Source organism: Oncorhynchus mykiss, chromosome 14, assembly GCF_013265735.2.
Source record: "Oncorhynchus mykiss isolate Arlee chromosome 14, USDA_OmykA_1.1, whole genome shotgun sequence".
Taxonomy (NCBI): Eukaryota; Metazoa; Chordata; class Actinopteri; order Salmoniformes; family Salmonidae; genus Oncorhynchus; species Oncorhynchus mykiss.
The window spans coordinates 2,729,102-2,742,580 of record NC_048578.1 but is presented as its reverse complement, the minus strand read 5'-3'; the positions used below and the strand labels follow the sequence as shown (position 1 = coordinate 2,742,580).

Here is a 13,479-nt window from a genome sequence, read left to right as displayed (position 1 = left end):
CTTAATTTGGACATGTATGTCACTGCTAAAAATGATGTACAATAATCATGCTGTTCAGATCTCATCCTTTTTCGTTCCACACTCAGTTCCACGGGTGGCCACTAGGCAGCACCCATCTCCCATCATCAATAAACGTTCTTATTTAGTGTTATAAAAGTACTAATTGGGTGAAATCATATTGCAAGTAAACGGAAGTCCTCCATAATAATATATTTAGGATCTATGATTAAATAACCTATGACAACTTAATCTCAAAGAGAAAGCTTCATTTCTACTGTTTGCTGCTTCCACTTTTACTAGAGCTGCTACTAAAATGTATTTTAGTATTGATAGTAGTATTACTTAGTTTTGCACAATAATGATAAAGTAGGGCTATCAATAGACATTCACAAACAAGTGGACACAAACATCTTCCTCCTACCTTACTGTTCCCTTTCCTGCCAAATGGAAAAGTAAAAATGCTAATGACATTGTTAACACTACAGTGATGGGCCAATAAAGAGCCGCACAGTTTCCACTATTAGAGAGTCAATGCTTTGTAGACAGCTGACTCTGTCAGAGTAACTGTGAGATCTGTAAAGGACAAATGATTGAGGCAACTATGAGGGGGTCTACTAAACCCCAGTCATCACATGGGCTAGAGAAATTGCCATTTGCATCATCTTATTTGATTGATTCCATTCTGAGCAAAGGTGTGAGGATAGACACTGGGATCAGCAGAGAAGGTACGTGCCATTTGTTTCAAAACCAAAATTTGGAAGATTGTCAATTCCCTTTTGTAAGTGGCGCAGGGGAAATTGTGTTGGTGAGATTTCCAAATAGGTGAAGAGAATTCTGTTCACATGATAGATAACTGTGTACATATTTTAAACAGTGGATTCCATGGGTCCAACATCTCTCAAAGAGACTGAGAATCAATCCAACAAGTCCGAGCAGATATCAATAGCAGATCATACTGCTCCTGAGGAGAACAAACGCACTTTACAGCCACAAGATACTAGGAAAGAGATGACAGTAAATACTAACAGAGGGACAGAGCTTGGCTCCAACAGAAACCAAACAGAGCAGCTGAAAACACCAAGTTCGGGTGGACACTCAAGGAAGCAACGACGTTATCGCACCACTTTTACTAACTTCCAGCTGGAACAACTGGAGAGGGCTTTCTGCAAATCCCACTATCCAGACATTTTTGCCAGGTAAACACATTATATTCTATCATTACTACTAGTTATTGACATTAGTAGTGAGAGTCTGTTACTCTTAGTTTTATACTACAACATATATTTACTGTTCAATCATGTCAACTATAAAGGACTGTTTAAACTGTTCATAGATCAATGTCTCTTTATTACCCTAGAGAAGAACTGGCAACGCATCTAACTTTAACAGAGGCAAGAGTCCAGGTACAGATACTTGCTCAATCATTTGTTTTTGCCATTCATAAACTTCACAAAGATATGTTGCTTGGCCTTGGAGCTGGTTCTTATTTGGTACTGAGTTAATATGATGCTGCAACAGATATTATTCAGTCATGGATCCATCAATACACTCTTAATCTCGGCAACTCAGAACCAAATCTCTAAATGCACGCTTGCTTCCGGCCAGCTAATGTTTTTGTTGTCACGAGACCATTATAGACTGTTGGCTTTTCTCCACTCTTGTGTCTAGGTTTGGTTTCAGAACCGCAGAGCCAAGTGGCGCAAGAACGAGAAGGTTGGAGTGTTGAGTTCCCTCCCTGGGCTACCTTTAACCAACTCCCTGGGCGTTTACCTGGATGTCCCCTTGCACCAGGCCTCTTTGGTGGAGCCATCCTGGGGGGGAGCCCGATACACGGCCTCAGTGTATGCGCCTGACTCTGTTGGAAACCTGGGTATTAACACTCTGGCCTGGGCCTCACTGTGTGGACATCCTTTTATCCATCCTAACTTCAGCAGGTATATCAGACTTCTGGTTCATATGTTATACTGTATACCGACTAGGTTACAAGACTTGGGTTAACTCAGCAGCGGATTTAAAAACCACTTAGTTGTTTTTCTCTCCTTAGGTTTTTAACCTTGTTAAATCCATTGGGTAACACTCCAACCCTGATGACCAAACCTACCAGAATATCCCAGGTCAGCCCAGCCGACAATGACAGGAGGCTACTTAGCACTGGCCACAACAAGGAGCACTCTGTCCACATGCAGTAGTCCAACACATTGCGGGACATTGTCCTGTCCACCTTGTCCATGCCTGGTTACAATTTGTGCAATGCTTTGTTCACGTATGCTAGAGTAATAAGATTATGTTTCAATGTTTGTGTTGTATAATTTACTGGACAGCAAAACATCTTTCCTAAATATTTTCGATAAATGATGTAACTATATAAACATTTTAAAAAATGTGTGTACCACTTGAACATGATCTTTTCAATATGCACCTGACATTTCCAATGGCATCGTGTCAGAGGGTTAAACATACCTTCATTCACACAGCTAACACAGGTTATGTTCAGTTGTAAATGATAGTGACCAAGCTTTCACATAAAGTGTGTATGACTTTGTTAAAAGGGAAAGAGGCATTAACCTATCACTCTGTAATTGGTCCATCAAAACCTCCTTAAAATGCCTTACACATAAACACACATCTGAAAAGCAATATACCAGCTAACAAGGGGACAGGACACCATGATACAACAAAGATATAACTAGACAAACACTTTCTCCAGATGAGTCCATTAAGGTCCTCTATCTAAACAATAGTTAGGTTGGATTTCAGGAGCAGCCTGCCTGTCAACGGAAAACACGTAAGGCAATAACTGATTGAGCAAAGCTTTAGATGCCTGATGAAATCAGATGGGAATGACTTTGGTCCTACCTTATCTGTTGCCCAGAGCCACTTACCAGACAAATAACACACCTATTGTGACGATTACTGCTCAACTAGCCAAGAAGACAGGGGCCATTAAATTGTTTCATGGGTGAAGAGACTCACACTCACCACCACATCTGGACTCAGAGCATTATCAAAATAAACTTGACTCATCCGCTTCTCTGCCGGTTCACCCTATCAGTTCTAACTGATACAATCAGCACTACAGTTCCTACACATGTGCAAGTTTGATTACGTTCTCCTAAAAAGTGTATTGCCTCTGATATTGGTTGGGCGCTTAATATTCAGTAAGAAGCACAGGAAGCAATGTGTGGCTCTGTCTCACCTATTCTCTTGGATGGGGACAAATAGAACCATCAGAAAGGCAATGGTGCATGATGAAATACTTATTTCTGCTGTACAGTCTGTGTACACCACAGAAAACAAAGATAGCTGCTACATTGACAATAGGTTCTTCTCATGCAGATTGTTTTCTCAGATTATGCTGACTTGGCAACATAGGGCTCAATCATAGACCCACTTAGCTGAATTCAGAGAAATTGTGGGTGCAGCAGTACTGTATCTGATGACTTCGTGGAAAAAGGGATGTGCTCATTTGAAAGTGGACCATCCCTTCTCAGTAAGATTTTTAAGGTTTCTTAGTAAGCAATAATCACAATAAATTAATAAACTGGCATAATCTGTTCGGTAACACTTGAGTTAACCTATTACATTAGTTCATCAAGCACTTGTTGTTGGATGCTCCATAAATTGTATACTATTCATTTGCTTGGGCTCCATACATTACCTCGTCCATTAAATAAGGCTGAAGGCATTGGTGTAGCAGTGTTGATGGCTTAACTGTGTAACAGTCCCATTCCCTGGCAGCAATTCTCAGCCCAGCCTGCCTCATATGATGGGAGAATGGTCACCTTGTTCTTGTTTATTGGCTAATCACCAGCATGCCTGGAAGTTAATTACTGTAAAAAGCCCCTCTACTGAAATTTGCACCTGCTGCCAATTACCTTCAAGGTTTACTTAAAACCATCCAATCAAAAACTATGGCAGTGGGATAGTGGAAAATACTTGCCAGAATTTATTCCCAGTCCAGACAAAAGAACCAGATTTGGTCCAAGAGCTGGACTGAGTTTCAGGCATCATCGTATTTGAGGGAAATGGACCTCTAATTGAGTAGGTGTCAGAAACATTGATAGGCTACATTAACTATAACTTTTTTGATTAACATACATCTTAATCAAATATAAAATTACAAGAGCCAAGTTTATTCAGATCATTTTGCATCCAGTTTAATTTAGTGGTTGTAATAGCTACTACATAGGATCCAATCAAAATGATATGAAGCATCTATCACCATTACTGTCCAGCTGAGGATGTGCTTGTATCTATTCCAGATAACACTAATGTAGCTAAGCAAACACATTTCTAATGTACCCTGGACTGTGGAGTCACTAAGACACTATGATTAATCACAGATCTATTTCACTGCCTTCATTTACACGCTATCTTTCCCTTGCATAACTGTTCTCTTGGTTTATACCTATAATGTATTTGTTCTAGCTAATGCACTACCTATTGACCTTCAGTCTCCGATAGATGAAATTGATTTGCAATGAAGCTCAAATGATGAACTCCTATGCCACTGTATGCTGTTCCACATACTGAACTGATGTGTAAACACAACAATAAAATACATTAGTCTTAAATGTTAGTCCCAGGCATGTTACCACCACATTAAGTACTACTTCTAATAGGCTTGTAAAATGTACTAATAAGATAAAACTACTACATTTTAGGATTAGTTTGACTGTAACGTAATAGACATATTTAGCATTCATTTTGTGAATTAATAGCTTTACAATGTGTAATTGTAATTTCTGTCAGAGGTTTTGTATATTGCCCTCGTAAGTGGCTTTTGAGTGAACAAATATTGGAGGACATTGCTCCATTGCAGCCATTTTGTGTTGCAATAGCCAATCAAGAAGTATGGTTTATCAACGTATATAGTCAATCAAGGTGATATCGCTCTCTCGTGAAAATTAAGACACAAATCTGAAGGAAAATTTGATGCGATGACAATTTATTTCTAATTTTGCATTACATTATTGAGTAGATCACACAGAAACAACTGCATTCTGGTATGCTTCTGTTCTGCAACTACATTTCCCAATATCTCGCTCATGTCAAAAATACATTGCAGTGGCATATACAGCAACTTGAAATTGGACACCCAAGAAAGCAAGCAATGAAGACTCCCTAACTTGGTGCAGCAACCTTTTTTTCCACCGAATGAATGGTATTTCATGGCTATTCATTTATTTATTCAAAATAAAGATCTACTCACAACATCTAGTTGATCTAATATATTGTTTTTATAATTACTCAAAAGGGGTAACTTTATACAGGAAAAAGACAAAGCGACATATACAAGTGATAAAGCTTCTTTAGGTAAATACATTTTCTAATGTACAGTAGTTAGTGTTGTGTTCATGTTGAAAGAGTAAATACTGTCGCTCCACCACAATATCCAAGGAGATTAAGCAAAGATGTCAAGAAATACCTTCCCATCTAAAGAACATGCAGTCATAGTACAGTTCAATAGCATTCAATATGGGAAGCTCTCTAATTTGCACTGGATAGCTGCATTATTTGACATTTCTTTTTCAAGTCTACCCCCCCCCCCCCATGCACAAAATACACACAAGGAAAACAAAACAAATTCATGTGACTTATTAAATCACCTTTGACAACGTAGGATTCAATGCTTCATTTCTATGTATTTGTTAGAGCCCAAGTCTGTATCACCACTTAACCCTGTTGTGTTTATGAACATGTAGGCCTTAAGTTAAGGGGAAACAATGTAAAAACAGTTCTTTATGATTTAACTGCATTTATATACAAAAACCACAGTAAGAAGCCATTGAAAATATGTTAAGCATTTACAACTTATAATGCCAACTGTTAATTCACCATAATGCCAATGGTGATGACTTCCCATGCATTGATTCAGTGTTCCCTCTATGCCTTCAAGATTAAGTTAATCACCAGAATGAAGTTAGTCTTGGTAGTTTTTACTTGAACTCATTTTCAGAAAAATACTCCAATGTTTATAGAGCTTCAGTTTAGAATTCTGTGCAGTTCTAAGGACATAAAATAACTCCAGACTGATTCCAATAGTGCAGCTTCGCTTCAACGTAAACTAGTCTCTAGGATGTGGGACCACCTGCGACGTTTGTGGAAGATGTTATTGTGAGGCTTAAGATTAAGAAGGAACACTGACTCATTCACTCTTGTCACATCAAGACGTCGACCACATCTTCTCCACGGTCCTCCTCCTCTGTGACTTTGAGTGACAGCACCTCTTCGTTGAGGAAGAGGCCACTCAGCCTCTCCTTTCGGGCCTGTCTCTGCTCCTTCAGCTGTCTCTTACGCAAGGCTTTCTGCTGCAGCTTTCTCTGCTTAGAACGTTTCTACAATAAAAATAGGAAAATAAATAAATGTGTGGCAGTGACACACCAAGCACACAAGATGCAGGGTTCTCACCAAAGAATGTAAGAGGCACTGCACCACTTTCTGGACTGAAGTGGATTTAACAAGTGAAGGATCAAAAAGGGATTATAGCTTTCACCTGGATTGACATGGTCAGTCTATCATGGAAAGAGCAGGTGTTCTTGATGTTTTGTATACTCAGTATGTATGTATGCATGCATGCACGCACAGAGTATTCGGGAAGTATTCAGACCCATTGACTTTTTCCACATTGTTACGTTACAGCCTTATTCTAAAATGGATTAAATTGTTCCCACCTCTTCCTCAATACACAACACCCCATAATGACAAAAGCAAAAATGGGTTTAGACATCTGAAATGTGAACTTTTACCTAAGTATTCAGACCCTTTAATCAGTACTTTGTTAAAGAACCTTTGACAGCGATTACAGCCTCGAGTCTTCTTGTCTCAGAGCTATACGGACAACTCCTTAGACATCATGGCTTGGTTTTTGCTCTGACATGTACTGTCAAACTTAAACAGGTGTGCCCCTTTCAAAATAATGTCCAATCAATTGAATTTACCACAGATAGATGTTTACACAACTTGATTGGAGTCTCAAGGATGATCAATGAAAACAGGATACAGCTTTTTACATGGCTCTTCGCGCAATAGCAACTCCTTGTGGCGTGGCGGGCCGGGCGCCTGCAGGCTGACATCAGTCATCAGTTCAATAGTGTTTCCTCCGACACATTGGTGTGGCTGGCTTCCGGGTTAAGCAGGCAGGTGTGAAGGAGTGCGGTTTGACGGGTCATGTTTCGGAGGACGCATGACTCGACCTTCACTTCTCACGAGCACGGTGGGGAGTTGCAGCGAGAGACAAGATCGTAATTGGATTGTAAATTGGGAAGGAAAAAGGGGGTAACATATAAAAAGATACAAATAAAGTACTTTCCAAATGCATAGTACACACATACATACATACAGCACCAGTCAAGTTTGGACACCTACTAAATCAAGGGTTTTTACATTGTACATTCTAACATAATAGTGAAGACATCAAAACTATGTAATAACACACATGGAATCGTAGTAAGCAAAAAAAAGCATTAAAAACATTAGATTTGTCAAAGTAGCCACTCTTTACCGTCACAGCTTTGCACTCTTAGCATTCTCTTAACCAACATCACCTGGAACGCTTTCCAACAGTCTTGAAGGAGTTCCCACATATGCTGAGCACTTGTTGGCTGCTTTTCCTTGACGCTTTGGTCCAACTCATCCCAAACCATCTCAATTGGGTTGAGGTCAGGTGATTGTGGGAGCCAGGTCATCTGATGCACCACTCCATCACTCTCCTTGGTCAAATAGCCCTTACACAGCCTGGAAGGGTGTTGGGTCATTGTGCTGTTGAAAAACAAATGGTACTCCCACTAAGCGCAAACCAGAAGGGATGGCGTATCGCTTCAGAATGCTGTAATAACCAGCATGGCTAAGTGTCTTGAATTCTAAATAAAATCACTGACAGTGTCACTAGCAAAGCACCGCAACACACCACCTCCATGCTTCACGGTGGGAACCACACATGGAGACCATCCATTCACCTACTATGCATCTAACAAAAAAAGTGTTAATAAAAAAGACACCGCTGTTGGAACCAAAATTCTCAAATTTGGGCCCATCAGACCAAAGGACAGAGTTCCACCGGTCTAATGTCCATTGCTCGTAAACACAAGCAATGGACCATGGCCCAGGCAAGTCTCTTCTTATTGTTGTCTTTTAGCAGTGGTTTCTTTGCAGCAATTCAACCATGAAGGCCTGATTCACATTCTCCTCTGAACAGTTGATGTTGAGATACGTCTCTTACTTGAACTCAAGCATTTATTTGGGCTGCAATTTCAGAGGCTGGTAACTCCAAATAACGTATTGTCCTCTGCAGCAGAGGTAACTCTGGCTCTCCCTTTCCTGTAGTGATCTTCATGAGAGCCAGTTTCATCATAGTGCTTGATTGATTGCCCTGGTCTTAAAAATAATGATGGATTGTCTTTTCTCTTTTGCTGTTCTTGCCACAATATGGACTTGGTCTTTTACCAAATAGGGCTATCTTCTGTATACCACCCCTACCTTATCACAACTGATTGGCTCAAAAAGCATTGAGGAAAGAAATTCCACAAATTAACCTTTAACATAGCACACCTGTTAATTGAAATGCATTCCAGGTGACTACCTCATGAAGCTGGTTGAGAAAATGCCAAGTGTGCAAAGCTGTCATCAAGGAAAAAGGTTGACTACTACGAAGAATCTAAAATATATTTTGATTTGTCTAACACTTTTTTGGTTACAACATGATTCCATGTGTTATTTCATAGTTTTGATGTCTTCACTATTATTCTACAATGTAGAAAATAGTACAAATAAAAACCCTTGAATGAGTAGGTGTCCAAACTTTTGACTGGTACTGCACATACAGCTGTGTCGGTTACCGACACAATGGTGCGGGAAACTTTGCAGCCAGTACAAGTTGATACAAATTTGCAAGTTCACTAGCGAGAGTGCAAGCTCAAGACAGAGAGGCAGAGTAGACAGGTAGAGTAAAAAGAAACTAAACCAACCTCCATGCATAGTCAATGTGTTTATAGAGGAGATTCAATTCCATCAGGATATTTTCTGCTGGGCAATGTGTCCGGCAATGTTTTTGTTTGTTGTTCTTTTGTGTCATTTTTATCTGCCAAAAGCCAGCAATTACTGGCAAATGAAAACACTGGTACAGTCCAAAGTATTTGATGAGGAGGATCACAATAACAGCCATGGTGTACTATTAACAGGCAAAGTGAAGCCCCTTCCTTACCTTGGAGTCCCGGATCCGCTCAGCAGCACTGGACAGGTTCCCGTCACTGTGGGCGCGGCTGATGTTAGCCACACTGCAGTTGGAGGCAGAGTTGCCGGTGGAGCCTGTGGATCCGGTGGAGCTGCTGGCACTGCTGACCATGCTAGCGTTGCTGCTGCTGGCCCCACTCACCCCGCTGTTGCTAGCACTGCTATGGCCACTCCTCTTCCAGCTGTCCCGGGTGCTGCAGGGGCGCAGTCGTGGACTGTGCTCCCGGATGTAGTTTCTCACCTGTTCGATAGGAACGTTTAGGCCTCAGGTTCAACACACTTCCAACAACATTTAGATTGGAGTATACTGCCCAGCATAAAGGGCCACAATCCAAGTACAAGAATGTGGTCATTTTGCACCTAGGGATGAAACGGTTATCGGTTTCACGATAAACCACGATAATTCACGAGTTAGTATGACTGTTTCCAATTTGAATTATCATTAAAACACGGTTTGAAAAACACACAGTAAATACTGTCCAGCATCAACAGTCTGACACAAGCGCAGCATGCAACGTAGGTTTTGTTTTGTGTGAAAACATGGCGGAAAGCAGTGACAACGCTCGGGAGATATTTCAGCCTTCTAAGGGGACCAAGTCTGAAGTGTGGTCGTATTTTGGGTATTACAAGAGTGCTGAGGAAAACTTAAATCGTAGATGGTCACCTTGTCTGCAGCACATGGAGAGGGGAAAAAATGAAAAAGTTGCTGCGAAAGGGGGCATCACTTCAAATCTTGAGTCATCTTCATGACAACCACCCACTACTTTATAGCAAATGCAAGGTAAGTTAACTTCTAGCTCAATTCATGATGTGGGACTTCGGAACGGGGGAAAATGTCATGGTGTGTGTAACTTGCTAATAGCTTGTCAATAATGTGAACTGAAGCTTTCAGCGTTACCTACTCATGAACCTGCAGACTATTTGCCCATTGCACGTTATGTAGTTTAGTCACCCAACCAACATATTTTGTTCATTTAAAACCCGGCAGACATAGACTTGGTTGTAAAAGTGTTCCAACAGGAGAAACACTTATAGACTCCTATACAAGACTCCTGTATCTATGTCAATTGTTGTGTCCATTGCAATTACTATCACTTTCTTAAGACTCATTTGTAAGTTGTGTAAATTGTGCATGGGGTCATTGCATAGCCTCAAATGCAACACAGAAGACAGTGTGCGTAAGTGAATAATACTTATAATGTAACACCAATAATAATACACTTGCTATTCCCTTGTTTACAGAGTGGGCACACAGAAGGCAAACCTGGTGATACTACTGGTACCTCACCCAACAGTTGTGACAGACACTCAAGCAAGCATTTAAAAGGCAGGCTGCTTATGCACCCACATCAAAAGAAAATGCTTGAGACCTCACTGCAGCCCTTTCATATTGCATTGCAAAGGACATGATGCCATCTCAAAATGTTGAGAGGCCCGGCTTTCTGAGGCCGATGAAGGTTGCCGTGCCTCAATACAAAGTGAGTGCTGATAATTTTATTTGTTGTTTATTTGCTTACTTAAGGTTGTGTTCATTTAAACCTGAACTAACCTTCACCTCATGGTGCCATCTTTAAATGTTATTATTTGAATGTTTATGCACACAAAAAGTGCATGGTGCTGCTAATTTTATGTGTTTTTTTTTGTTGATTTTCAGAATAAAACTTGGTGAAATTATTTCAGTGTGTGTGTGTATCAGTACTTCTGGAACATGTCCAGCACATTTGAACAATACCGCGATAATACTGATAAATGTGACAATTTTGGTCACTATAATCGTGATTTGAAATGTTCATACCATTTCATCTCTAATTGTGCCATTCACTCACCTGTTTCAGTTTCTCATCAGTCAGGCAGTTGAGCTCGATGATAAACTCGCTGTCTGTGGGGGATATCTGTGCACACGGGTCAATGATCTTGATGATATCCAACTGCTCTCGTAGCCCCATCTCCGTGCTGACCTTTCTGCTCAAATATTCAATATATTCCACCTGAGAGGCAGACAAAGCATGAAACACATCTGCAACTGCTGCTTTACAATTCCTGGCATTGTGAAATTGAGAGCAGGTTTCCATACCTGTTCATCATTGGTCATAGCACTCCAGGGGAGCTCATCCATATTTCTATGTGGTTTGGCCTTTCTCTTGGAGGAAAGGCATGGGGAGCTGGGAACACTGGGTATGATGTCAGAGAGCACATCACTTCCACTGGCTATGTCACTTCCAGGCAGCTGTGGATAAGCAAAAAACTTTTACTCCAAATGTAACAACTACCAACATACGTAAACAATAATATTTCTGTCATCACATTAAGTGTAGCCTACCTGCCACTCAAATTCACTGTCTGACCAGTCCCAGTAAGTGCTGATAGAGGAGGACACGTCGCTGCAGACACTGCCCTCTGGGAACAGATCGAAGGAGGTGAACTCCTGGTCGTCCAGGAGGGAGTAGCAGTCCTCCTGGTCTCCCACGGAGACGGAGGAGAACAGCTCCTCGCTGCATTCTGAGCTGGCCACACTCGTTCCACAGGAAGTCAGGTTCCATCTGAAAACAGTGGTTAGTTTAGCCTATATGAACAACTAAGTTACACTACCGTTTGGTTTTGAAAGCAGTTAGGCGTGCCACAAACAGGTATCAGGTCCTACCTGTTACTATGGAAGCGGCGCAGAGGGTCTGTCCGGTGACAAGAGGACAACTGAAAGCCAAAGTCACTGACATCCAAAGTGCCTGCCTCACTGAAGTTCCCTCGCTGCGACAGCAGTGGAAAGGGCTCCTCGGGGGCTAGGAACTTTCCATAAAGAGCCTCAGACATAACGATTTCTCCCCCTGAGGAAATGGTTAATAAGGCCAAATGTTAAACAAGGCTCTTTTCACTTACATAAACAGATTACCACTAGCGTGTTAGTTACTTGAGCTTGGTTGGCAAGGCAAGAAAGCTAGCGTAGCGACTAGCGGTCTGTTACACTAACAAAATATTGCTAACGCTACCAAGCTACGTTAACTTCTCCAGCAAACTTCCGAGCTGGCTGGTTACCTTGTCAATTTCAAGTGTTAACGAAATGGTTGACCCTAATAAGTTATTTGGGACATAAAACACGGAATAATCTTGAAGGCAAACAACGAGGCCTCGTTAGCTAACTTAGCTAAATCGCGTCGCGAAAGTTAGTCGTAAAAGACAGCAAGCCAGCGGGCTTGTTCGAGATAATCCATTATACCACGACATTATTGTTCGCATAACATCTTGCCTGGTTTACAGAAGAATAAATTGATCAAGCAACAAACCTGCCGTTGTTCAGAGAAAAAGCTCCTCCATTTGCAAATTCGCCTCGCCAGGCAAATTATTTCGACAAAACGACGCAACTCCACAACCACACACGTCAATGCCACGCTCCAAAAACTACAGCGCCCTCTTGCGAGAGAAAAATAAAAAGATGACGAAGATGGAGTAGCTTCTTCTTCTGTGGGTTTTATGGCGGACTACAATCCTAAAAGGTATATTGCCGCCACCAACTGGGCGGGTTGAAAAACCAAAACATGGCCAAAAGAAAATCCATGCGTAATAGGGAAATTAACTTAATCCACCCAAATAAAATAGTACGTTTACAAAAACAAAACAAAACTCCAATTTCTTCCTTCTTTCAAATCTCAATATCTCCCTTCTCAAGCTCTAGGGCCTGAGAGGATGCTTGTGACAATATCCCATGTAACTCCTCCGCCTAGAAATGTTTCTAGAAATCTGCCGTATCAACAATGATATCCTCATCCTGGAACTTCTCTCCACCTTGGCAGTGCCATCAATCACCATAGCTATAAAGGCCACAAAGTCCACCTTCTTAACAGTGTCAGGATCCTGCTTGTCAAAAGCAACCCCTGCAGTGAAGGCCTATCCACCACCATGGATTCTTCAGGTGCACCATTCAAAACCTCAACCCTTTTAACAGCTGCTGCATATGAAATGCTCTGGACAGCCCTGACTTTGGCCACCTCATTTTCTTTCACCCTTGTCAGGCAATCGAAAGACGTGGCTTCATGCACATTTTCATCACTTTTAAAACACGTGACATTATCTTTTCCACAACTTGGACATCTCGGTTTCTCCCTTCTGCAAACACTTGAAACATGACCAAAAGCTTTACAATGAACTAACTGCATTGGTCTTGGGATACATGCTCTGTAGTTTATATACCCCAACTCCACTTGAGTAGGGAGAGAGTCCATATAAAAAAACAAAAGAACAGATAGGCGTTTTCAG

At 41.2% G+C, this 13,479-nt stretch overlaps 2 protein-coding genes across 3 annotated transcripts; one reads left to right on the top strand and one right to left on the bottom strand.

The window, feature by feature from the left end:
* Positions 1–516: 516 nt before the first annotated feature.
* On the top strand, positions 517–2,352 carry LOC110489459 (homeobox protein ARX). Its single transcript, XM_036943654.1, has 3 exons — positions 517–1,196; positions 1,358–1,403; positions 1,669–2,352. Exons 1-3 carry the CDS (start codon positions 883–885, stop codon positions 1,996–1,998), a joined length of 690 nt encoding a protein of 229 aa, XP_036799549.1. The 5' UTR covers positions 517–882; the 3' UTR covers positions 1,999–2,352.
* A 2,574-nt stretch (positions 2,353–4,926) lies between these two features.
* LOC110488550 (protein FAM199X) lies at positions 4,927–12,664 on the bottom strand. Of its 2 annotated transcripts, none has more exons than XM_021560795.2 (7): positions 12,510–12,664; positions 11,873–12,053; positions 11,552–11,771; positions 11,306–11,476; positions 11,058–11,219; positions 9,203–9,472; positions 4,927–6,338 (listed from the first exon to the last, which is right to left on the bottom strand). In XM_021560795.2, exons 2-7 carry the CDS (start codon positions 12,037–12,039, stop codon positions 6,162–6,164), a joined length of 1,167 nt encoding a protein of 388 aa, XP_021416470.1. In that variant the 5' UTR covers positions 12,040–12,053; positions 12,510–12,664; the 3' UTR covers positions 4,927–6,161. The 2 variants fall into 2 exon arrangements, with proteins under 2 accessions (XP_021416470.1, XP_021416471.1); XM_021560796.2 differs by having other exon boundaries at positions 11,306–11,458.
* Positions 12,665–13,479: the final 815 nt, after the last annotated feature.

Bases quoted from the DNA above. Each gene is read 5' to 3' on its own strand.
- LOC110488550 (XM_021560795.2), bottom strand. From the start codon at position 12,039: ATGTCTGAGGCTCTTTATGGAAAGTTCCTAGCCCCCGAGGAGCCCTTT. The intron at 11,772-11,872 runs GTAGGACCTGAT...CACTGTTTTCAG, and splicing joins CGCCGCTTCCATAGTAACAG to ATGGAACCTGACTTCCTGTG. The intron at 11,220-11,305 runs GTATGGAAACCT...TCTGCCTCTCAG, and splicing joins CTATGACCAATGATGAACAG to GTGGAATATATTGAATATTT.
- LOC110489459 (XM_036943654.1), top strand. From the start codon at position 883: ATGGGTCCAACATCTCTCAAAGAGACTGAGAATCAATCCAACAAGTCC. The intron at 1,197-1,357 runs GTAAACACATTA...TTATTACCCTAG, and splicing joins TATCCAGACATTTTTGCCAG to AGAAGAACTGGCAACGCATC. The intron at 1,404-1,668 runs GTACAGATACTT...TCTTGTGTCTAG, and splicing joins TAACAGAGGCAAGAGTCCAG to GTTTGGTTTCAGAACCGCAG.